Genomic DNA, 25,123 nt, shown 5'->3' with positions numbered 1-25,123 from the left:
AAACTTACGTGTTCAAAAGTGCCCAAAACATCTATTATATATAGGTTGGAGGGGGAGAGGGCTTCACAAGGGGAGGGGAATTTCCCTCCTCTGCTGGCCAAGAGGAAGGGGGTTTCCCCTCCAATTTGGCCTCCCTCTCTCCTTTTCATGCGGAGAGGGGCGCCACATATATTGGGCACATGTGGCCCACTTGGCCTTTTAAGGCCATTGACATTAAATTAATCACAAAAGCCTCCCAACAATTACCAGAGACTTTTATTATTAATTTAATATATCTGAAAACATTTGCCACCTATATACTCAACTATTACCGAGTATTTGTTATAATAAATTATCATGATATAATAATCAACTTTCTTTTTCTTCATTCAATTATATGCCACCTCATCAAAATTGTCTAGTTGTCATGCATGATACTAGTTATGATACTCCCAGTATGTAGCCTAGCGGCCGATGGCGATACTAGCAAATGATCGATGTCATGGACAACCTAGAGCTACAACGTGACTGACGTCATGAATGTGCTTGTGTGAAAGGAGCTGTGACAAAAGACATCGGCGGCCAAGTGCTTGGTCGACAATGTTGTGATGTATTGATACGTCTTCAACGTATCTAAATTTTTTGATTGTTCCATGTTATTTTATTATCAATCTTGAATGTTTAATCATTTTATATCATTTTTTGGTACTAATCTATTGACATAGTGCTTAGTGCCAGTTCCTGTTTTTTCATATTTTTTCCATCGCATGAAATCAATATCAAACGGAATCCAAATGGCACGAAACTTTACGATAATTTTTTATGGGCCAAAAGGAAGCAGATGGGCCCTAGTTGCACATGTGGAGAGGGGTGCCATCTATATTGGGCCCATGTGGCCCACTTCACCTTCTACCACTTGGCCTTTTAAGGCCGTTGACATTAAATTAAACACAAAACCCTCCCAACAATTACTAGAGCCCTTTACTATTAATTTAATATATCCGGAAACATTTTTCCACCTATATACTCAACTATTACCGAGTATTTATTATGATACATTCTCATGATATAATAATCAACTTTTTTTTCTTCATTCAATTCTATGTCACCTCATCAAAATTGTCTAGCGGTCATTTATGATACTAGTTATGATACTCTCACTACGGACAGCCTAGCGGCCGATGGCGATACTAGTGGACGCTCGATGTCGTGGAAAAGCTAGAGCTACAACGTGACTGATGTCTTGAATGTGCCTGCGTGAAAGGAGCTATGACGAATGTATCTATGTCAATGCATGATTTTCTTGGAATCCCGCTCGAATCAAGATACTCTGTGGGAAAACTCAAGTAGGTTTGAAGAGTTTTTTGCCGTTGGATTAATCAAGTGCACCCATTATCGCCAGTGCATTTTTATGATCTTGATATATTGTTGTGTCCTATGTGTAGCAATTTGTATTAGTACTTAGTTTGTATTTTTGAAACAAAATGTGTAGCCGATATTATGCTTAACAGAACTCGAGGTTGTGACATGGCGCCGAGCTTTACGGAGTAATAACATGTTCCTACTTTTCTTCAAATTTATGTGTAAGCTATTTCATAATATCAATTACATACTTTTTCTTGAACATCAGTACAGACACAAGCGTTCATATACACGTGCGTACACTCATCCCTATGAACACACACACCCTACCCCTACGAGCAACTTCGAAAGACTGAGCCGGCATATCATCTTGAGATTTATGAAGTCGCCGTAGGCGCCTCGTCGTCGACGGGAACGTCTCCTCCCACTGAATGCGCATCGTCGAAAATTCTGAAATAAATCCAGAAATAAATGCGAGCACCAGGATTTGAACCCTGGTGGGCTGGGATACCACAGTCCCTCTAACCATCCAACAACAGGTTGGTTCGCATCAATTACATACTTTTGATACTGTATTTCAGTGAAGAAAGAAATAATATTCCATATGATGCTATTGTCTGTGGATTAACTATGTCAAGATGGACGTGACCATAATCTTTCTTCCTTTGGACCTTCGGGCGAAGGAAAAAATTGCTATATTGTAATATCAAATAGTTTCTTATTGGTTGGTCGATAAAATTACTAAAACATGATTGTTTGTTTCATTTATTTGCACGGTCACCATAGCAATGCACGTGCAATTCGCGAGAGATAGCTCTCGTCTCGTGTAGTAGCTTTTTCCCCCTCGCATAGTTGTTGGACCGGCCGATTTGTCTGTTTTTTGTTCACTCGACGCTTGCACATGATAGTATTTTGGCTGTCGTGGTGGTTTTGTTCCGTTTTGTGTGGTTTTTTGTTTTTTTTCTTGTTTTGTTGTTTTATTCAGTTTGTTTCTTTAGGTTTTGTATGTTTCTACACTGATTTTCTTCAGTTTTTTTGTTTTTCTTTCCTTTTTACCAATTTTCTTCATTTCTTTTCATGGTCTTCACTGGTTTTCCTTTTCTTTCATTTTTCTTTGTTGTTCTTTGTTTCTTTCTCGGTTCTCGCTGGTTGTTTTGCTTTTCTTTTTCTCTTTGTTTCTTTCTTAGTTCTAATTGGTTTTCCTCATGTTTCACTGTTTTTTCATTGTGCTGCACTGGTTTTCTTCGGTTTAATTTTTATTTTCTGCTTCTTTTTCAGTTTTTCTTTGTTTCCTTTTTTGTTTTCATCAGTTTTTCCTTTCCCTTTCCATAGAGAATAGGAATATTTTTTATACCTATTTAACATTTATTCGAATACATCTAACAATTTTTTGTGTCCATGTTGAACATTTTGAAAAAATACATGATTAACATATATTTTTGTGTCAACTTTTTTAATACACATTCTACATTTTCTATATACATCAGGAACATTTTTATACACATATTTAATATTTACATATTTTTGTTTACACCAGCAACATTTTTATATACACACTTAATATTTTTTAAATACATGATTAACATTTTGTAAATGTATACTTTTTGTATATTTCTCACACACACTGTACATTTCATATATATATATATATATATTTGTATATATTAACAATATTTTTGTATGCACATTTAAAATTTTTAGTGCATGTTCAACATTTTTCAAATCTGTATGTAAAGTGAATTTTATAATATTCATTTGTTTAATATTTGAAGTATATGAAAAGGTAAAAAAAACTCAAAAATGTAAAAGAAAAAAGAAAGAAAACGCTCAATGCTTGCGGTCCCCACCAGGCCGGCTCATTCTGGGCTACTTGACGCGCGAGGTTGCACCGTGTCTCGTTACCAGAGAGACATAGTCACGCCCCGGGGCAATTACCTTTTTCCTTTTTGAGGCAAACTCCGGGGGGAATTACCTAATATGACCTGATATTTGAGCGACTTCTTGTCATTTTTTTTCATGACTCTTTGAGATTCAGTTGAGAATTTCTGAAAAAGCACATGGGCCAAGCCCATTTTAATTATAACGACATCATATTGATTATTGCTTTTTCCTGACAAATAATCAGATAATAAGATGCACTCTGGCTTTCTTTTCTCTAAGGAAAAAAAAAGAGATTCCTCGCGTAGAAAAAAGCCGAACGGACTCAAAATATCAACCACGATGGCGGCGCGACAAAGGGCTGGACGTTCATTGACGGCCCTTGGCAGCCAAGGAAAAGGAGCGAAGACCAGAACACGCAAAAGGGGAAACGAAGAATCACGAAGACAATCGCAGCCGTCGAAACCACCCGCCCCACGGGCTATATGAGGCCACCACAGGCCCGCGATAAACCCTAGCTCCATTCACCCGCCCCCGAAAGCCCTAGCTCCAAGCTCCCTCCCCACCCGCGGCGGCCGCCTCCTCCCCCTCCTCCTCCTCGCGCCTCCAAGCCGACCAACCCGTCGGGAAAATGGTAACGAGCCCTCTCCTCCTCCTCCTCCCGATTCCGTACCTCGTCTCCGCCCGTTCCGCCGTCGCGGATCGAGCCGAGCCCCGCCGCGCGCGTGCTGACCGCCGGTTGTTGTTTCTTTGGGGGTGCTTTGCAGAGTCAGGAGACGGTCAACCCCAAGGCCTACCCGCTGGCGGACTCGCAGCTGACGATAACGATCCTCGACCTCGTCCAGCAGGCCGCCAACTACAAGCAGCTCAAGAAGGGCGCCAACGAAGGTGACCAATCCCTGGCGGTGCGCCTTAGTTGTTAACTGTTGATTTCAATCCCCGTGATCTGAATTTGTGTGTTTTTTGTTTTCCCCAGCGACCAAGACTCTCAACAGGGGAATATCGGAGTTCGTGGTGATGGCAGCTGACACGGAGCCGCTCGAAATCCTCCTCCACCTCCCGTTGCTTGCGGAGGACAAGGTATAAATTCTGTGCTTATGCTGCATCTTATTGCTGTAAATTTGTATGATGTAGCTTGCGTGATGTGGTTATAGCGAGACCGTGTAATGTTTTTTTAGTTTAATAAAGCTCGTAATACTGTGCTGTGTTGATGGTTATCAGAATACATGATGTGCTAGTAATACTGTATACTGTATGGTTACCAATCCGCTAGGATTGGAAGTTTGAGTATGCCTACTCAGACAAGAGGCTTGCTCATGCGAGCAGTTTTAAGAACAGTGTATGTGGACCCGCTCTTAACTGTTTGTATCAGCACACAGCTACTGGAAAAATTCTAGGGCTTTATGTGAAAAATCAGTGTTTTTTAACATCAGTACTTCAATTTTGTTTCTTTAGTGAGTTGTTGCATCCTGTTACATTGGTACTTCATCACATTGAAGCAGAGTTCAGTGTATCTGTTGATAGTTTGATACTCAGCCTTGCAAATCTCATCGCAGTGGAGCTGATTTGCTGTTGTTCATTAATCTTGACATTTATGTGTTGTATATGTTTCATCCCATGATTTAACCGTTTGCTACTTAATCTTTTGCATCTTCCTTTTGCTTTTGCACATGAATGAATAATGTTTATTTGTGTTTGTGACAATGGATGAAAGTAAAACTTATTGAGCTCATCTGTTGTATGATGCAGAATGTGCCATATGTCTTTGTCCCTTCAAAGCAAGCCCTTGGGCGTGCTTGTGGAGTTACCAGGCCGGTCATTGCTTGTTCAGTGACCAGCAACGAGGGTAGCCAGCTGAAACAGCCCATTCAGAGTCTTAAGGTGATCCCTTGCCACATCTTCTGATGTCTGCTGATTTTCTATACAACTGCCTGATTGTTTTACCCTAGTGTGTACCCTTTCTCCGAAAATTGACCCTGTTTTAAATTTTGTGAATCACAGGATGCTATCGAGAAGCTTCTCATATGATTTATCAAGACCTTTCAGTGTGATGGGCCTCTGCGACACAGTTTTTCAGAGGCTTGGACTGGTGATGGTGTCTTGTCTACTAGGTCTTTGTGTTTTTTCAGCTATATTTTGCAAGACTGTTATGTTAAATCATGCTGCCATTATGTCGTCTTCTTATATTTGTGACTTGTGTAATCCATAAGACACATGTGTCATGGCAGTTGAATTTCTCCCTAGACTCAACAAATGTTGTAACGGGTAATGGTTTATGAGTTTGAGAATTGGGAACTACTAGCTGCTTGTGTGCGATTGCTCATGTCGTGGGTTATCTTTGTGCTTGTTCTGCTCAGTCTATCTGCTATAATCTGCAGCTTTGCTATTGCTGTCTGTCAAATCCAGAAGTGTCTTATTTGGATTCTATAACCTGTGAATTGGAACTTGTTCCTATTTCCTTGTAGGTTCATACCGTTTTGGTTTGCTCTCATCCTGAAGGAATATGATCAGCTGTTTAGTTAGCCAACAACTTCTGTTGGTCTGTATTATGAGTAATGGCTGTAATGACGTCCCATGGATGGTTATGGATTGCTCTTCGATTTCAGAGAAATGAAGCAGACCCGTGCTTATGACTATAATAAATGGGGGAATGTTTTTGGTTTGGGGAATTTAGCTCATCTAGCAGACCCCCAAAACCTTTATATTTTCAAAAAATAGATTTATATCTTTGAAATGTTTTCTTTCTTGCCTATTGACAATGAGGTCAGTACTTTTGCCGCCCCCCTAGCGTCCTAACCCCCCACTTCCAACTCAGTTGTCGAACTTCATTGAGAATGTTGGCCTGGAAGTCGACGACGGCAAGGAGGACCTATTCGGTGGCGGCGACGACCCTGAAAATACCGCCACGTTGGTCGACGACGACACGAATGTGCGGTTCCTGGTCCGTGCTCCTCTGCCAACGCCATGGGTCAAAGAGGCCTGCTAGGTGAGAGCCTTTCATAGGATGGTGCCGAAAAGCCTATCATATCAACTTACTTATACGGAATGGAATGAATTTCACTCCCATTTCTTGGAGTTGAGGATGGGCACTTGTCTTTTATACCGGTTTCTATACTAAGTCAGGAGCGATAGCGAAAGCCGCCTATAGGAGTCGAAGGACGAAAGTCCGTTAGACCTGATGAGCCTCCAAGCCATAGCAGAAGGACGAAAGTCCGTTAGACCTGATGAGCCTCCAAGCCATAGCAACCTCTTGGGAAAATTACAAGCACCACGTTGCAAATGCACGAGATCAAAGAAATCTAGGAGTCGACGTCAAGGTCCCCTTTCCCTCTCTTGCCTTTCTTCTCCTCTCTATGTGGCTGCCCCGCGCTTGCCCTTGGTTTGGTTTCGACGATTCGCTCTTCTTCCCTCTCCCTGATGTGGTTTCCTTCCTCACGAAGGAGCACAAGACACCGTTGTGTGGTGTGCACGCCGATTGAGCATCACCGGCTAGTTCGTCGGTGTGAGGCCTACCACAACTGCGACAGTGAGTGTCCTTCCATCTCACTTGCCCTCCTCCATACACGGTGTGTGTGTGTGTGTGCGCGCGCGCGTGCGCGTGTGCGTGCGTGTGTGTGTGTGTGTGTGTGTGTGAAAACATTTTGCCATGGCAAATTCCTTCTGTGATTACAAGTAAACATTACTATTCTCATGGCAAATTCTCTGTGGGTTTTTCTACATGCCATGGTATTTTTGTGCTAGGTACATGGGAAGTCCATAGGTTTCTGTAATGTCTACCTGGCAAAGTTGATGAAATTCGAAAGCATGTCACATGACAAATTGATGGAGACATCAATACCATCGTTACACTCACTATACATACCAGACCAATTACTAAAGCTCGCGCACGCCAATTAAATTACCGGGTACTTTCATTTCTTGATAACAGTTCTAATGTTCGTGAGAATATGATGCTGGCTAAATTGGATACATTTGTTTTGTTTACAAATGAAGGGCCTAGCTTGGACAAGAAGGATGAACATTGGAGCAAGATCAAGCATGGAGATAATGGCATGCGCAAGGGGAACAAGAATGGAGTTTCAAGTGATGATTTCAGGACTTTGAAGCCACCATAATGAGTGCATGAAGGATTGGACAAAATATACAAGATGTCATTTCATAAATTTCATCCAAAGGCTATTATAGGTGTTGTGTCACCTTATTATTGGGACATGCCCATGTAATTTTAAAATACTTCACTATAGGCTATTATTAGAGTCCGTATGCATGGGGAAACGGAGTTAGGGTTGGTTTCGGACCCCTCCTCCAAGGGGTCATGAAATTCCCCCTATTCCTCCATATATACAACACTTAGTGCATCGTTTGGACTTTGGGTTTTGTTTAGATTAAAAGTTCACCATAGCTGCAACTTCGCGTACTTTGTTTGTGTTCAACGACCAAACAAAGACGTCACAAAACCCCACCTTCATTAATAAAGTGTTCATTTATATTCGCAATATCCAGATTGCAATTCTAGTTTCTTGTTTGTTCTTCGTTTGCGTGCAGGAAACAGACCCTCGTGATCAGGTTGATTGTGCTCTGGCGTGATCAATAACCTCTCGGAGTTGGTTTAGTGATTGCTAAGGCGCGACGTCCTCGCGCGATCGTACTCGGATCGTCAGTCTACTCTACCAAAAACTATAGCCACCATCTGCTCGGAAGGCGGGACACCTCTCGGAGTTGATCAGATTGATTGTGCTCTGGCGTGGTCAATAACCTCTTGAAGTTGGTTTAGCGATTGCTAAGGCGCGACGTCCTCGCACGATCGTACTCGGATCGTCAAAGTCTACTCCAAAAACTATAGCCACCATCTGCTCGGAAGGCGGGACACCTTAGCCGCTATCACAAAATTTACACATTATGGTAATGTTTCACAAGGCAAAAAAACTTGTTTTACATGGCAATTTTCGCTTATTTGGTGTGCAAGACATGACAATTCCAGGAAATGTTGCTAAGAGTCACATGACAAACGTAGGAAATTTTAGCGCTTGCAAGACAACTCTAGGATTTTTTGCTCTCCACAAATGGCCAAAAGAAAAGGTTTCTTATGGTCACGTCACAATTTTGAAACATCTTTTTTTTTCCAAAACACAACAATTTTAGAAAGTATTTTTAAATATCACATGACAATTCTAGGATTTTTTTTGTTCCCACTCATGGCAAATTTCAGAAAAATATGTTAATGCTCACATGGCAGCTATATGAATTTTTTGTTCCACACGCATGGCAACTTTGAAAAATGTTTCTTATGCCACATGGCAACTACATTTTGTAAACTAGTGGACCCCAGATTCTGGAGTTCTAACAGCAAACTTGTGTACCATGGCAATCAAATTTGTCATGATATTTTGGACCATGTCAATTTTTTTTGCACCATGGCAAGTTCACTTTATAGACTGTGGCAAATTTAGTTTACAGTCGATGGCAAATATACTTTATGAACCACGACAAATTAAGCTTTTTAACCATTTTATAATTTTCTTTTTGAAGCACGGCAAATTTATCAAACAATGTGTTGTAAAATTTCCTCTATCATGTTTTCTAACAATACATGAAAATTATATCAAACAATCGACGACAATTCTTTTTTGGACCACAACAAATTGCTTTTTGTTCTCTGTCATGGAAAACTTATATATTTGGCCATGGCAAATTTATTTTTGGTACCATAGAAAATTCATATTTTGGACCATGGTCAATTATATTTTCAGAACATGGAAAAAATGTTGCACAAACCATTGTAAATTCAATTATTTACACCGTGGCAAATTTATTTTTTGAATATCCACATGGCAAAATTGTTTCATGAGACTATTTTCATAAAAAAAAATTCAATTTTTGGCCATCATCTTTACAAAACAATGACAATTTAGGTTGAAACATAATCGTTAATTTTCTTTTCATGTTTTAACATATGCCATATTTAGTTTCTCATGCATGCCATTTATATAAAGCAAACTTATGGTCAAACATACCCCACTGTTATGCTAACTTAAAACTTTTTTTTGGATTTTCTTTTTCAGTTTTGCTAAAGCACATATAGATGTGCCATAAGTATTGCACATCTAAATTCTATGTCATTGATCTTACGCGGAGATTCATGTGGGTAACTTTTTCCTTTTCTTTTTTTTTTGCGCTCGATTTAGTCACTTAGATGTGCAATAACTAGGGCACATCTATATGTGCTCTAGAGAGACTCTTTGTTTTTTCTATCTAATATCTAATGACCTAAAGCGTGATAGCTCAATTTTAAATATGAAGTTTCGTACCACACATAGGCTTTTTTTCTTTTGTTATTATGGTCCAAATCATGGAAAATTTTCTACAAATTTTAACCCTCTATATTTTCATGGCAATTTTACCATGCATGAATTTAACATAAGTAGGCAGTGAATCTGATAATTTTAACCATCTATATAACCTTCTAGGTCGGTTCCGCGCCGCGGGGGGGCCCACCACGCGAACACGTTTCGTGTGCAACGCGAACACGCCACCCCCGCTCGCTCCCCGCTAGGTGGGCCACCGCGCGGCCTGGCCAATCAGAGCGCGCCGCTTGCCGTGCCCCACACGCATCGCCGCGCGGCGGCCCCCGCCCGCGCCCCTCGCTGCCACCGGGCCCCGCGGGATCTGGGCCCTACCCGTCAGCGACTCCGTGTAGAGGCCCGATAGGTAGGCGAGGCGGACCCGCCAGTTCCCCGCACGACTCGGGCACCTCCCGTCCGGCTATATATACCGCCCAACCCCCGGACCCTCGAAGAGGCTACCCTTTTCTTCCGTTCCCATCTCGCGTAGCCGCCGCTAAAATTTCCCCTCTCCTCCCCGTGAAACCCTAGCCGCCACACAAGAGCCAAATCCCTCCCGCCGAGAGGCCCCAATCCGCTCCGCCGGATTTCCCTCCCGCGAATCGAAATTTCCCTTCGGTTCGCGGTCGATTAGGGCGGGCCTTGCCGTCGCGCTCTTGATTCCGAGGGTTCGCGCGCCGCGCCGCGGGATTCACACCGGCCGCCATGTCGAGGTGCTTCCCCTACCCGCCGCCGGGCTACGTGCGAAACCCAGTGGCCGTGCCCCCCGTTCCCGTGGCGGAGACGACCGCTAAGGTTTGTTGAACCATCGGATTTACAACACGCACGTCCTCGGATCATGTGTTCTTGCCTGTTGGTTCCGATCAGATCTGTTGGGTGTGCGCGTGCGATTTGGGAATCGCATGCGGGGGGAGGCTAGCCTTGCCGCCGATGCGTCGGTTAGATCGATTGCCTGTTTCTGCTGACCTAACCCCGCGGCCCGATCTCGAGCCTGCTAACCTCGATTGCGTGCTTAAATTGGAAATAACCTGAATGCGAACAAAACGTGGTCTGTCAGATGCGCCTTCCAGTTTCATTGTTACATGCCTACAGTATTTGATTGATTGATTCTGTACCCAGATTGACGCCCATGATGTCTTGATTTGTCAATCGCATTGCTAGTTTTGAGACTAAATTCTCTGTGAAAAGTACTTCCGGAGATCCGTCCAAATTTAGCAATGAGAAAATTCATATTTTCCTGGGCTTTCTCTTGCTTGGATTCGGTTACCAGCACCAATTAACCACCAATTAGTGTGCTCACTTTGTGATGTCACTTATGTGTGGTTCTATTGGCGCTACTTGCCTTGTCCTGTTTGCTATCTTGTTTGTTTTTGTTCATGTGTGTGTAGTCTCACAATCTTGACACTTGCCATTTGAGTTGTACATGTATTCTTGTCTAAAGTTTTCTTTGTGGTCTATTTTGCTGTCTCTGCTCTGGAATTTGATGTCTTAAAATTGACTTCCTTGCAGCACAATTGCTATGTTTTCTGTCAACTGTTCTCTGCTTGCTAACACGTCTTCTGGGTAGTGTCATTAGTAGTTGTGCCAATTTTGATGTGCTCTAATTCCTTTGACTCTACTATAACTGTGTAAAGAATATACAGAGTATATATCAAGGGTACTGAATTATTATTTGTGGAAAGATTCATGTATTAATTTCTAACTGTAACTTGTAGCACTTCTGTGTTAGTGCTGCATTATTTATGTGTGTGCTTGTGTAAGTTTGAAACTTCATTACCATACTGCAATATGCTGCATTGCATTGCCATCGTCTGTTCTAAATCAGAACTGACGATTAATCTGGTGGCTGAAGCTCCAGAAAGAAAGGGAAAGGGCCGAAAAGAAGAAAGAGAAAAGGAATGACAAGAAAGCTTCCCATCAGGGTGGTGGTGAGACAAAACATTCAAAACGTAGCCATAAGAAGAGAAAGCATGAAGATACCAGCATAGCCGGCCTGGAGTCCAAAACTGCACCCAAAGAACTATTTGATCAGTTGGAGAAGAGTGGACTCTCAGAAGAGTATGGGGCCCCTTCTTTCATTCAGACAGTACATGGATCACCAGAGAGCTCTCAGGACAGCAGTAAGCGAAGAAAGGTGGTGCTCCCAGGCCCTAGTCAAAATAAGAATGGTGAGGCTTTCAGGCCATATTTTTAGGTTTCTGTTGATTTTAGTAATCATTCTCTTCTAGAGTTACTGACCATGAATTATGATTTTGCAGGGACGGTACTTCGCATTAAGATAAAAAGAGATCAGGATTCACCGTCAGCCATGTTGGATGGTTCTAGGGTTCTTCCGCAACAACCTGTCCAACAAATGGCTACACCTTCATCCTTGTTGAGTAAGCAGAATGCAGTTCAACCTCGCAGGGATGTTATGGTAAAGTCAGCTGCCGGTTTCCAGCAAAGCATCAAGAGGGATACCCAATCTGTGCCAAAACAAATGGATGTAAAACCCCCTGCAATGATCTTGCAAAGAGTTCCTTCCATGACAAATATTGCTCCAAAGGTGGATCCCCCAACCACAGCGAAGATCACACCAAAGATAGATGCCCCAACCTCAGCAAAGATCATGCAAAAGATAGATTCCTGGGTGCCCGTTAATGCTACACCTTCATCTGCCAAGGTGAAAGGAAGTGCTGATCCTTTGCCTACGCAGCTGACACGACGAGTTGTTCCTCCACCTGCTAAGGTGGCACAGAGAGTCGACATTCCTCCTGCCAAGGCGGCACAGAGAGTCGACATTCCTCCTGCCAAGGTTATTGACATTCCTCCTGCAAAGGCGCTGCAAAAGGTTGATCCTCTGGTGCCATCCAAGGTGCTCCGAAGAGATGCTCCTCCACAGAGTTTGCCTGTGTTGCCGAAGGAAACAATAAAAGTTGCTTCTTCCCACCAGCCAGACAGGCAGCTGCAGCCCGTTCTGCACAAACCGAAGGTGCCTGTAGTCTCTCCCCTCATCAAACAGCAGCAGTCAAGCACCTTGGCGAAAGAAGAGCCTTGTTCCTCTGGCAGGAAGACTGAAAAAATACCAGAGGTTAAGCAGTCAAAGTCTGATCGTAAGAAGAGCCGCAAGGCTGAGAAGGAAGAGAAGAAAGAGAGGAAATTCCGAGATCTTTTTGTTACCTGGAATCCACCTTCCTTGGAGGTTGAGGAGACCGGGAATCTCGGCGACCAGGATTGGTTGCTCGGCGGTGCAAAGAAACCTGATGCCAGCAACAGCAGCTGCAAGGCAAGTGATGGTTTGGCGCCCATGGAGGTGGAGTTTTCATGGCAACCAAGGGCTATTCATCTGCCTGACCTTCATATGTATCAGTTGCCATATGTTGTTCCCTTTTAGGTTTGTGTAGGAAGACTGAGGTTAGATGAGAAGTAGAAGAGATGTTGGGAGATAGCTGTGCCGGTGTGGGAGATAGTGTTCCCCCACGGCAGTTTTCCAGCTTTGTTTCCTAGTTTTTCTTTTCCAGGACGATGGATTTGGCAACCTTCTGTAGTGTTGTTAATCTATTTTTGGTTTCCAAGCAATTGATCTACGGACAACCTTGAACCTTGAGTTTTAAGGTTATTGTAATGTTGTATGACAATCTTGTTACCCCTGAAATGAATACATCATTCAGATAAACTGAGAGGAATCGTGGCTTTGTGTCCGAATTACAGCATCAGGCACACTGAAAGGCATCCGTTCCATTTTTCACTTTGTTTTTTCTCTGTGGGTGGCATATCTATTGGCTATCATGTCCCTGGGTGCCGGAAATGTGGCACCTGCTTTGTTTATGTTATGTACATGAGTTTGTAACTCAACAAAAGACAACCAAACTCATCCAAAAAGGAGAAGAAAAGGGAAAAAAAATCAAAGGTCAATCGAAGCTGGATGATCGGCTGCAGCGTTCTCTGAGGTACTCCTCGAGCGGGCTGAGGTTGGTGTGCTCGGTGCTGGAGATGGACTCGGCGTCCTCCACGTCCAGCAGCGCCAGCCCTAGGTGCGACCTCACGTTGGCCGCCGGGTAGGTCTCGTCGTCCACCACGCAGTCCGGCTCCGACGCCGCCAAGCTCGTCGCGTCCTCTTCTCCTCGTAGTATGCTCAGAATCTGCAACACACAGCAATCGGCACGAGAATGTTATTTTTTCCTCTTCTGAAGATGAAGTGCCTGCTACTCAGATAGAGAGAGACGTATTTTCCCTCTTCTTCTGAAGAAGAGCCTGCTACTCACTAAGAGAGAGAGACTGACCTGCGATATCGGGGGCCTAAGGCGCGCCGACCTCCCGAGGCAGAGCGACGCCGCGACGCCCATTCGCCGCACCTCCACCTCGTCGTGCTTCACGTCCAGGCTCGGGTCCAGCAGGTCGGAGATGTCGCCGCCGTTGAGGATCGGAGTCGCCTGTCACGCACGTCAAACAGACCAACCGCGTCAGCACAACCCCTCTCTCTCTACACGAGCATGATGATATGATAACAACGTTTTTTTATAAAGACAATGATATGGTAACAACGTAACACAGTGAGGTGGTTATGTGGGCTTGATTGGGATCGCGAGGGCTTACCCACATGACGAGACTTTGGTGGTGGCCCTTCGGTGAGCCGTCGCCGGTGATGGGCCTCCGCCCGGTGAGGAGCTCCAGCAGCACCACCCCGAACGCGTACACGTCCACCTTGTCCGTCACCTTCCCGTACATGAAGTACTCCGGCGCTAGGTACCTGCGCCCGCAAGGATTTTGATCTTCGTCACCCCAACACGGCGCCACTTCAGACCGAAAGAGACTCGTCCGTGTCTGTGTACAAGAAGAAGACGTATCCGAAGGTGCCGACGACGTCGCTGTGCGTGAGGGACGACGGGCTGGACGGCGCCCAGATCGCGAGCCCGAAATCGGACAACTGCCACCGTCGGTACACAGTTCAGAGTTCACGTCTGTCAGTACAAAACACAGACAAACAAACTGTATATTCCTGAATTTAAGAGCACAGTACTACCTGGGGCTCGAAGTCGTCCGTGAGGAGGATGTTGGAGGACTTGACGTCGCGGTGGATCACCGGCCGCGAGCAGCCGGAGTGCACGTAGCTCAGGGCCTCGGCCACCCCGACCGCCGCCCGGTACCTCTTCTCCCACGGCAGCGCCGGCTTCGACCTCTTCTTCCCTGCGAAATCACATGCCCAAGGCCGCTGTAGACCATCGACGCAGCCAAAATACAGTAGCGTAGTTTGTCGTGGTGTGCAAGCGTGGTGGCGTACCGTGCAGGTTGTCCTCGAGGCTGCCGCGGGGGAGGTAGCGGTAGACGGAGATGAGGTTGGGGCCTTCCACGCAGACGCCGACGAGCGGCACGATGCGGCCGTGCTGCAGCTTGGTGATGATGTCCACCTCCCGGAGGAAGTCCTTGGACGCCTCCGCCGACGCCCGGCACAGCTTGATCGCCACCCGCTGCCCGCTCGCCAGCCCGCCCCGGTACACCCGGCTGTGCGCGCCCTTGCCCACCAGGTTGCCGGGGGAGAAGTGGTTCGTGGCGTCGTACAGCTCCTCGTACCGGAACCACCGGCACCGGGACGGCGCGCCGGCGAGCGCCCGCCTCAGCTCGGCCGCCAGCCCCTCCTGCGCCGGTTCCGGGGACGCCGACGGCGAGGAGCGCCGCGGCAGGCTCATCACCCAGTGCACCACCGACTGCTTGCGCGTCGTCTCGTGGTCTCTCGTCGTGGCCTGCGCTGCGGGAGGCGCGCGCCGGAGCAAAGGCCAGCCGAGCTTCTGCTCTGGCGCCGGCACGCGCACGACGAGGGCCTTGGCGTCGGCGGCGTCGTGGTCGTCGCAGGGCTTCTTGGGCTGCGGCGGCGCGGCGCACTGGCCGCAGCCCGTGGCGTCGAAGTCCATGGACCGCGCGCTCCGGCGGTTGGGGTTGGGGATGATCACCTTGGGCTCCATGCCGACGCTGGGGTGCAGCAGCGTGCGGAGCACCGGCTTGGGCTCTGCTCCTGCAGGACGACGAACGAAGCCACCCAACGCTTTAATCCGTCAATCAATCACCCACTCACCAACCGAAATCAATTCGCAGCTAACATCGGGAGTCAGTACTCTACTGACCAAGTGGCGGCCGGGGGGCCTCCCTGACGAAGATGGCCTTGCCGCCCTGGATGGCGACGACGCTGGTCGTCGCCGGGAGCTTCCTGGCGCAGTACTTGGCGAGGCCGGTCGAGCCACTGATCGAGCACACAGGTAAAATAATCGATTACTTTTGGTGTGTGCGTTAATGAATCGTGCAGAAAACAAACAGTTGGATCACGCCAAGATTGCTGCTGCTGGGAGGTGAGAGGTGAGCATCGGCACTGACTGACCCGAAGGAGTACTTCTTGTTGGCGCCGATCACCACCACCATGGCCGCGCAGAGCTTGGCCTCCTTCACCAGCACCTTCTGGATCGAGCTCCCCGGCGTGACCCGCCCCACGAGGACGATCTGACGGACATGAAACCATACCATCAATACCAGCACATGAGCGCAACCGCCAGCGACATTAATGGCGGTGAAGGCATCGTGCTTGCTTGCTTACGCACGTCTTTCTTGCTGCAGATGGCCTCGTACTCCGCCAGGTAGTCGTCCAGCGTCCTGATCAGCGTCAGCGCGTTCGTCTTGCACAGGTCTCCTTCGATTCGAGGCACAGGGAAATGCTGCCATGAGTCGAGCTGCAACGCAAGCAAAGGTTTTTGACGGACAGGAGATGGGATAGGGGGCAGGGTACCTACCGGATTTGCGGTAAATGTGGACGGCGACGACGCGGTCGCCGCTCCTGGCCGCCTGGTTGAGCGCCCACTGCAGAAGCTCCTTGCCGACGGCGTCCATGTGCAGCCCCACCAGTATGCACCGCCCGACGCCCTCCCCCGCCATGCTCCCCCCACCAGTGGCAGCTCGAGAGAATCACCAGGAACCACACTTGCCCCCCATGGCGATCGATAGATAACACTCGCCACAGCACGCAGTCGGCGGCTCAACTACTAACCGCCGTGGACCTCCCCCGTTGGCCGATACGAGCCCCGCTTACCGCAGCCAATGCAGCACCACTACGACCCGGAACCTCCCCCTCCCTCCGCTGGAATAGAAAATGGCGCGGCTGTCGTCGCAGGGGCGGCCTCCCGGAAAGCGAGCCCCGTCCCGCGCGCGGAAGCCAAGCCTCCCGCCCGCTTTACAGCCGATGGATGATCTAACTCGAGCCGAAAGGGGAGTAGGGGGCGAGGGGGATGAACCGACGGACCGGGGAGGAGGAAGATACAGTACAAGCGCAAGGAGCCAGGGGGAAGCGGCAGATATATCCTACCGCTAGGAGTTCGAGCGGGCGGAAGATGTGGCGGAGCGAAGGGGGGGAGGCGGGCAGCGGGCGGCAAGCGACAGAGGTAACTACCTAAAATCTGGTTGGGTTGTCAGGCCTCAGCCGGGGCGATGGTATATAAAATTTCACCCTTCATGGCGCCGCGACACGCTACGCCGGCGGCCGTCACCATCGGCAGGCGGGGCACGGGGCGGGGGCGGGGGCGGGCTCCGCCCAACCACTCCAACCACGAATGCCGCAGGAAAGACACGAGGCCGCGCGGGGCAGGGGCGGGGCTTGGGTTGAACGGCCCGAGACGGTCGTCGTCGCGGTCCGCGGCGGCGAGCGGGCTGGCTTTGCTTGGCTGCTGTCTTTTCTGCCGCCGGTAGGCCGACGGCTAGGAAACGGAGACGGCGACCGAGACACGCACTCACGCAGACGCAGGTGAAGCGAAAGAGAGCGAAGTGGAGGTGATGCAATGCTATGGGATGGATGGGTAGATAGATATGGTCAATTGGGAGAAGAGTATTGTGTGTGCGCAACAGGATCTGTGATGATGCGACGGAGAAAGGCGAGGAGCAGGGGACGGGAGCTTCTCGGTGGAGGAGATTGGAGGGGTGAAGGAAAAATGATGGAAGATGGTTAGGGGATTGACCGAGGGAGGAGCTCCGTTGGTGATGATTTGTACTACACAAACTGGGAAGGAAAATGGGAGTGGAAAAGGAGAGGGATAATAGTCTCCGAATCCACATGGCTACACGGGGAAAAGATGGGGAAAAGGGACATGGTTGTACTCTTTCGGAAAGAAAAAGGCATCTAACTAACTAGTCGTAGCATTTCTTGGGATTATTAGACTGTAACATCTGAATCGCATTCGGCACATGGTTCATCTTTCCGCACGCATGGCAACCAAATTTGTAAAACGGGGTGCTTCGGTAGGACTGTCCTACTACTGCTAGTAGTAAATAGTTACTGGTCTGTGGCCTCGTTGCGAAGATGCCAATGCTTGCAGATGCACTGGGATTAGCGTTCCTGGTGCTGCCGTATCGCACACTGCATTGCAGATTGAGTCATGCACGCAGGGTTGACCGGCGGAAGCATCATCCTTCGTACGGGTCGTTTTCGTTTTAGTAATTTCTTTTCCTTGGTTCAACATTTTAATAGTAATTCATGTCTGATCTATGCCCAGATGCGGACCATTGGTAGTTTAGTATTATGTTGATTTTCAACGACGATCAACATCCGTTCATGTTACGTCCATCTGTATTATTGCCACGTCAGGACATCTGCAGATGGCTCCTTAACCCTACCCCGCTCCCGCTCCCGTGGGGCGCCGCCACGCCGCACCGTAGCGCCCCCGCCCCCTTCCTCTTCCTCCGGTCCTCTCCAACGCCATCTCCCCTACCGCCGCCGCCGGAGGACTCACATGCAAAGTCTGTGTGCGGCAGTGGTGGCGGCGGTGTTTCTCCTCAGCCAGATCCGGTTAGGGGGGGCAGCGGTCCATGCCCGCCAGACCTACGGCAGTGACGCGGGGCGGCGGCGGCCAGTTTCGGCATGGATCGACGACGATACCAATTTTAGATATAAGAGCACTTTACATTATCGAGTTTGTAGGTGTGAGTGCTGACTTCAGATGAATTGACGTATTTGCTTTTTAAATCTTTATTGAATAATTAATAAAGATGACTGCATACATCGATTGATGCAGAGACCGGGAGTTTAACCTTTTCTTAAAAAAAGTATATCTGCAGATGCGGGACGGGAGGCGTGTTTCAGAGCACTCTACCCAGTCCGAATGGGGTCACTCTGGAATCTGCGCTCACTGATCGATCATGCTGCCGATCGACTGGCGGTTCACGCAATGTCACTTTCATGTCACTCAACACATCTTCAAAATACGCCTACAAATACACGTGTTCTATCTACAAAGAAAAAGAATGAAGTGCACGAGCAAATCGGGAGCGAAAGTCTTTGCGACAAAATGAGTTAAGCAAACCGAATGTGTCGTACCTGTCACACAAGTACAAAGAGCTGACCGGTACGCAAAAACTTGGCTTCCATGACACGATGATAGAATAGATGCGACAGTGTATTGTGCCAGCACGTAGTGTACAAAACCCAACTGTTTGGAGTACAAATACTTCCTCCGTACTTTATAGCAATCAAAACGCTTTTATATTTCTTTACGAAGGAAGTACTTACGAAGGAAACGTCTAGTGTAATCACAATAACCGCGTCGGATGTTTGTCAGCCGTCACGCTTAAGAAACAATTCGATCGCAATCCCTGCAAACGTGAAACATGCGTTATGCTGGTCATTGGAAAGTAACTTTCATTACCAGCATGCATATGTACGTTAGAGCATTTCTGATAATTACCCTATTTGACGGCATGAAAAAATTGTTCATGTATTCCCTTCGTTCAAAATAAGTGATCCAATTTTGTATTAACTTTAGTATAAATTTAGTACTTCCTCCGTTCCTAAATATAAGTCATTATAGAGATTTCAACAAGTGACTACATACGAAACAAAATGGGTGAATCTATACTCTAAAATGCGTCTATATACATCCGTATATGGTTCATAATGGAATCTCTAGAAAGACTTACATTTAGGAAAGAGTATAAAATAGGGTCATCTATTTTGGAATGAAGGGAGTACAATTTAGGGCAAAAAAAAGTGTTTTTCTGCACAAAAAGTGGCGTCTTCAACAGCTGACAAACAAACAATAACGAGACGGGAGGCGTGTTTCAGAGCACTCTACCTGAATGAGTTCATTGTGGAACCTGTGTTTCAAAAGATCATGCTGCGGCTCAGGAAATACCACTTTTACCCCTCCAAATACGCCTATACAAATATAAACAAAATGAAAAACACGTGGGAAATCGGGAGCGAAAGTCACTTTGAAGATGAAGCTCGTCATAATTTCTTCTTCCAAATTAAGTTAAGCAAACCGAACGTTAGCGGCATGTCGTGCTTGTCACACAAGTCCAAAGTCCAAAACACCATAATGCACGCATGACACGAAGATAGATGTCGACAGTGTTTTGCCACTAAAGTCCTGAGTCTACGTGGCACGCAAAATCCAAAGAGCGAATTTGAGTGCAACAGGTGACGCGCGCCGAGCGTAAGAACAATGGCCGCATCGGATGTTTGTCACCCGTCGCGCATAAGAAACACATGGACCGCGATCCCTGCAAACACCACAAATGTTGATCTGATACATGCGTTATCCGCACGTTACGAGATTACAAATTTAGGATGACGGCTAGGCGCACAATAAGGCCTTTTTTGGTTCATAGGATAGGAATTTTATAGGAATAGGAAAATTATAGAAAATGAGGTAACATGCATGTCAATTCTTATAGAGAAAGAGATGTCATTTGATTCATAGGGTAGGATTTTTTTCATTGAGTCTGGGCTAATGTTTTTTTCCTTCAAAATGTGAAGGATTGATTCCTATCCTATATAGGAACAGGAATCCGTTCCTACAAACCGAAGGGCTTTAAAGAAATTTTTCCTTTGCAAATCTCATCCTATAGAATTCCTATAAAAATCCTACAAACCAAAGGAGGCCTAAAGATCCCGAACCAAAATGATATAGTTCCGACGTCCGCTCAGATCGTTTTTCGCGCAAAACGCTCGGTGGGCGTTAGATCGAGCGCACGGATCTTGACGCACACACGTTTCCATTTTTTTGGGTGTTCTATGTGGCATCGGTAGCAGAGTTGAACAATGTGCAAAACTCCTGTCAAAAGATTGAATGGTGGAGTTTTATCTCCACATCCTTACAAATGCGGCATGGATTTCCAGTTTCATCTTTGTAATCATACGTTTGCCATGTTTTATAGGAAAGTTTTGCTAAAGTTTGCCATGTGTATCCCTGAATTCTTATACAAGTTTTGTCATGTCATCTACAAAACATGGCAAATTTCTGAAATTGTTAGCTCCGGTCCATGGCAAAATTACGAGAAAATGTTCTAAAAAACATGGCATTTGTTTTTGTAAAGTGACATGGTAAATTATGAAAGACCTGGAAAAATTCAAAAATATTTCTTTTACTAAAATATGGCAAATTTAGGGGAAAATGTACTGGTCATATGGCAATCTTAGGGATACATTTTTTGTTTTCTATATCCAGGCAAATTTGATAATTTTTCTTTTTTTTGTCACATGGCAATTTTATACAATTGTCTTTCCTAAAACATGGTAATTTGATATATATTTTTTGTAATGATATCCATGAATTCATAAACAAGTATTGCCATGTTATGTTTATAAAGCATGACAAATTTCTGAAATTGTTACTACTCGTCCATGGCAAAATTGTATTGGTCACAATGCAATGTTAGGATTTTTTTTCTTCTAAATCATGGAATTTTTTTACATTCTTTTCCATTTTGTCACATGCCAATTTTATAAGGTTTGTATTTCCTAAATCATGAAAATTTCCGAAATTTGTGTAATGGTCACATGGCAGATTTAGAATTTTTTTGTTCTACAGGTTATATTTTGAAACTTAGAGAGTAAAAGCTAACACATCCCAACACATAGCCAAAATAGCCACCAGCAAGAGCTTGAGACTCAGCCCAGCTTCACCCATATCCATTCCTTTTACACTTATCATGTATACAAAACACACGCATTTACTAATTTACACATAATAATCGTAAATCTTAGGTTGTTCATACATATATGTGATTCGTCGCGCCATTCGCGCAAAGGCCAACTGCAATAAAAAAAGCTAAGCAACCTATGAACGACATGTTCTATGAATGATATGCAAAGGGCACCTAATTCCTTGGATAACTATGAATAAGAACAAACACAACTACACCAAGAAGCATATGTATAACCACAGTAGGAAACATACCTACAACCAATGTTATTCGTCACTAACATATTGCTTTGCATAATCATAAGATAGCTAGAACGATACCATTTGACCAGGGTCCGTGACTGTTAGGGCATATTTCCCCCTTAGTCATTTGGTGGTTGACGACAATGCATATGCGGAGTAATCATGTGCATTATGCATTTCAGATAATCTATCATATGGCATAAGACAATCCGTGCCCCTCGGAATTTAAAAGTGAAGACGGTTATTTTCCGCGTTTCTTTTTCGGTGGATTTGAGTCGTAGGAGAACCGTACTACTAAGAGGGGGTCCGCTTCGGAAAGGTTTGGGTGGAATCATCACGTACACATTCTCATATGCACCCTTGTTCTTTTCCCACATCGATGGAGTTGCTCCTCTGTTCCTTGTGCATAGATCCTGTGGGCCCCAAGCGGTAGTACCGCTCAGGCGAGCGGTAGTACCGCTTGTTAGCGGCAGTACCGTGGTCTAGTGCCACGTGTAGTACCGTTGCTTCTGGGTGCTCGATGTTCGTGTCGGGTTGCACGCCAGTGGGTCAGTAGTACGAGCGGTAGTAATGCAAATGATTCCAAATATCTGATCTTTATTTTGTTTGCACAGGAAATGGGCTATTTATGGACGAAATCAAACCAATACATGGAATGAAGTAAACTGGAGATAGAGGAGATGAAGTGGGAGGTGCGGCAGAGGAGCCTGAGCAAAAGACGACGTTCCGTATGACCACACCTGCTCGTATGGGCAGTCGTATGGAGTGCCAACTGAGGTGTCTGATCCACCCGAACAACCTTTATAAAGGGCCCGATGCCAAATGAGCAACGGAGGTTTGCAGAACAAGCCAGCCATCGACATCCTCACAGAAGCCATCTCCATCAACCCTAGCCGCCATTTCCCATCTCCATAGCCTAAACCTTCACACCACAATAGTTCTTAGTCATCTAGCCATACCTGTAACCGTGTATCACATCAGGCATCCACTGTAAGACATATTATCAATCAATCAATCTTCATGATGTGTTCTTCAATGAGTTCTTTGTGTGATATGATATTCATGTGTGAGTGGTTAGGAAAGGTTGTGGGTTGAGGCAAGGGCCTTGCAACCCGATGTATTTGTTGGAGGGATCGATGGAAGTACTTTGAATTAACATCCCGTATGTGTAGCATAAAGTTGCTTCATAGTTGCCTCTTGTCTTGCTCACGTTCTTCATCCCTGTAGGTACCTAGCATTATGGAGAGCAACTCATGATAAGGCCAAGGGCAAAGAGACCGTGATGTGTTATTCTAAATACCAGTGACATAAAGGTATAGTACAATAATACGAACCCTATCTCTAGGGTTTGAAGAGGTGTAGTCATTAAACACCCAATGCTTTTGTCCGATTATTTCTGTCTTAATTATCGGGCAACCCTGCATGACGGATAGGGCCTTCGATTGGACAACTAACTCTTCATGCAGGATGTGTGCCGGTCAAGACATAATTTGGACACATCCCCCACTTTGATACATAGCAAGCACATCTTGATGGGTGACTTCGAGATCACAAATTAAGATTATAATGGTCCTGATACAATATATGGTTGTAAGCATAAGTCCGCATACCCATGCCTATTTTTATTATAAGTGTTTTCAGTGTCAGCTTGATTTTGATATGGTCAAAAGATGAAATTTAAAGGGCACCGTCGTCTCGTGGGTTCGATAACACAGTGTCACCTCTGGGGACAAAATCGAAATCCTTTCTGCTCCTTTACCGAATCACCAAAGGGACTAATCATGCAACCCCCCTGGGTGAAGATCACCATTGAAGAAAGTTGTGACCCTCCAGCGTAATCTTCTTTCCCGTCATGGCGGGTTGAGGAGAGTGAGAGTGTAGAGAAGTTTGGTTATCAAAGCGGTGGTGCCCGGGCTGCCAGACCACATGGCGAACTGCCTAACTCTTATTGAAGGAAATATGCCCTAGAGGCAATAATAAATTTGTTATTTATATTTCCTTATATCATGATAAATGTTTATTATTCATGCTAGAATTGTATTAATCGGAAACTTGATACATGCGTGGATACATAGACAAAACACAATGTCCCTAGTAAGCCTCTACTAGACTAGCTCGTTAATCAAAGATGGTTAAGTTTTCTAACCATAGACATGTGTTGTCATTTGATGAACGGGATCACATCATTAGGAGAATGATGTCATGGACAAGACCCATCCGTTAGCTTAGCATATTGATCGTTCAGTTTTATTGCCATTGCTTTCTTCATGTCAAATAAATATTCCTTCGACTATGAGATTATGCAACTCCCAGATACCAGAGGAATACCTTGTGTGCTATCAAACATCACAACATAACTGGGTGATTATAAAGATGCTCTACAGGTATCTCCGAAGGTGTTTGTTGGGTTGGCATAGATCAAGATTAGGATTTGTCACTCTGAGTATCAGAGAGGTATCTCTGGGCCCTCTCGTTAATGCACATCATGATAAACCTTGCAAGAAATGTGACTGATGAGTTTGTTGGGGGATGATGCATTATGGAACGAGTAAAGAGACTTGCCGGTAACGAGATTGAACTAGGTATGAAGATACCGACGATCGAATCTCGGGCAAGTAACATACCAATGACAAAGGGAATAACATATGTTGTCATTACGGTATGGCCGATAAAGATCTTCGTAGAATATGTGGGAAACAATATGAGCATCCAGGTTCTGCTGATGGTTATTGACCGGAGAGGTGTCTCGGTCATGTCTATATAGTTCTCGAACCCGTAGGGTCTGCACACTTAACGTTCGATGATGATTTTGTATTATATGAGTTATGTGATTTGGTGACCGAATGTTGTTAGAAGTCCCAGATGAGATCACGGACATGACGAGGAGTCTCAAAATGGCCGAGAGGTAAAGATTCATATATAGGAAAATAATATTCGGACATCAGAAGTGTTCCGGGAGTACCAGGCACATATCGGGTCACCGGAAGGGGTTCCGGGCAACCCCCGACAAACTATATGGGCCTAATGGGCCAAGAGAGGGATAGACCAGCCTCTAAGGGGCGGGTGCGCCCCTCATATGGGCTGGCCAAATTGGATTAGAAAAGGGGAAGGAGGAAAGGAAAAAGGGAATAGGATTCCCCCTTCCCCCTCTTCCCTTCCTACTCCGAATAGGAATAGGAAAGGGGGGAGGCCGAATTGGGAGGACCCAAAGAAGGATTCCTCCTACTTGGGGTGCCCCCTTGGCTGCCTCCCATACCCTCCAACCTATATATATATATATATATATATATATATATATATATATATATATATATATATATATATATATGGGGGGGGGGCACCGCTAGAACACACACCAACAATTGTTAGCCGTGTGCGGCGCCTCCT

At 45.8% G+C, this 25,123-nt stretch overlaps 3 protein-coding genes across 8 annotated transcripts; 2 read left to right on the top strand and 1 right to left on the bottom strand.

Moving 5' to 3' along the window:
• Positions 1-3,649: 3,649 nt before the first annotated feature.
• LOC123085205 (NHP2-like protein 1) lies at positions 3,650-5,520 on the top strand. Its single transcript, XM_044506816.1, has 5 exons — positions 3,650-3,853; positions 3,987-4,107; positions 4,196-4,299; positions 4,969-5,100; positions 5,221-5,520. The coding sequence occupies exons 1-5, from the start codon at positions 3,851-3,853 to the stop codon at positions 5,245-5,247; spliced, it is 387 nt and encodes a 128-aa protein (XP_044362751.1). The 5' UTR covers positions 3,650-3,850; the 3' UTR covers positions 5,248-5,520.
• A 4,500-nt stretch (positions 5,521-10,020) lies between these two features.
• LOC123085204 (triadin) lies at positions 10,021-13,124 on the top strand. Of its 2 annotated transcripts, none has more exons than XM_044506815.1 (3): positions 10,021-10,355; positions 11,419-11,728; positions 11,819-13,124. In XM_044506815.1, exons 1-3 carry the CDS (start codon positions 10,266-10,268, stop codon positions 12,931-12,933), a joined length of 1,515 nt encoding a protein of 504 aa, XP_044362750.1. In that variant the 5' UTR covers positions 10,021-10,265; the 3' UTR covers positions 12,934-13,124. The 2 variants fall into 2 exon arrangements, with proteins under 2 accessions (XP_044362750.1, XP_044362749.1); XM_044506814.1 differs by having other exon boundaries at positions 11,413-11,728.
• Positions 13,125-13,244: 120 nt separating this feature from the next.
• LOC123085202 (pto-interacting protein 1) lies at positions 13,245-17,515 on the bottom strand. Of its 5 annotated transcripts, none has more exons than XM_044506810.1 (10): positions 16,316-17,058; positions 16,127-16,212; positions 15,910-16,028; positions 15,659-15,774; positions 14,821-15,549; positions 14,563-14,726; positions 14,387-14,466; positions 14,136-14,289; positions 13,823-13,972; positions 13,245-13,681 (listed from the first exon to the last, which is right to left on the bottom strand). In XM_044506810.1, the coding sequence occupies exons 1-10, from the start codon at positions 16,455-16,457 to the stop codon at positions 13,451-13,453; spliced, it is 1,971 nt and encodes a 656-aa protein (XP_044362745.1). In that variant the 5' UTR covers positions 16,458-17,058; the 3' UTR covers positions 13,245-13,450. The 5 variants fall into 5 exon arrangements, with proteins under 5 accessions (XP_044362745.1, XP_044362744.1, XP_044362748.1 ...); XM_044506809.1 differs by having other exon boundaries at positions 16,127-16,215; positions 16,316-17,050; XM_044506813.1 differs by having other exon boundaries at positions 16,123-16,215; positions 16,316-16,439.
• Between the last annotated feature and the right edge of the window lie 7,608 nt (positions 17,516-25,123).

Source organism: Triticum aestivum, chromosome 4A, assembly GCF_018294505.1.
Source record: "Triticum aestivum cultivar Chinese Spring chromosome 4A, IWGSC CS RefSeq v2.1, whole genome shotgun sequence".
In the NCBI taxonomy this organism is placed as follows: Eukaryota; Viridiplantae; Streptophyta; class Magnoliopsida; order Poales; family Poaceae; genus Triticum; species Triticum aestivum.
This window is presented reverse-complemented; position numbering and strand designations above follow the sequence as displayed.

What these genes read in the sequence shown, in the direction of transcription:
- LOC123085205 (XM_044506816.1), top strand. An exon ending in CAAGAAGGGCGCCAACGAAG is followed by an intron (nt 4,108 to 4,195) that starts GTGACCAATCCC and finishes TGTTTTCCCCAG; the next exon opens with CGACCAAGACTCTCAACAGG. An exon ending in CGTTGCTTGCGGAGGACAAG is followed by an intron (nt 4,300 to 4,968) that starts GTATAAATTCTG and finishes TGTATGATGCAG; the next exon opens with AATGTGCCATATGTCTTTGT.
- LOC123085202 (XM_044506809.1), bottom strand. Translation starts at nt 16,457, where the DNA reads ATGGCGGGGGAGGGCGTCGGGCGGTGCATACTGGTGGGGCTGCACATG. An exon ending in GACGTCGTCGGCACCTTCGG is followed by an intron (nt 14,290 to 14,386) that starts ATACGTCTTCTT and finishes TTGCGGGCGCAG; the next exon opens with GTACCTAGCGCCGGAGTACT. An exon ending in ACCAAAGTCTCGTCATGTGG is followed by an intron (nt 13,973 to 14,135) that starts GTAAGCCCTCGC and finishes CGTGCGTGACAG; the next exon opens with GCGACTCCGATCCTCAACGG.
- LOC123085204 (XM_044506814.1), top strand. Translation starts at nt 10,266, where the DNA reads ATGTCGAGGTGCTTCCCCTACCCGCCGCCGGGCTACGTGCGAAACCCA. An exon ending in TGGCGGAGACGACCGCTAAG is followed by an intron (nt 10,356 to 11,412) that starts GTTTGTTGAACC and finishes TGGTGGCTGAAG; the next exon opens with CTCCAGAAAGAAAGGGAAAG. An exon ending in CCCTAGTCAAAATAAGAATG is followed by an intron (nt 11,729 to 11,818) that starts GTGAGGCTTTCA and finishes ATGATTTTGCAG; the next exon opens with GGACGGTACTTCGCATTAAG.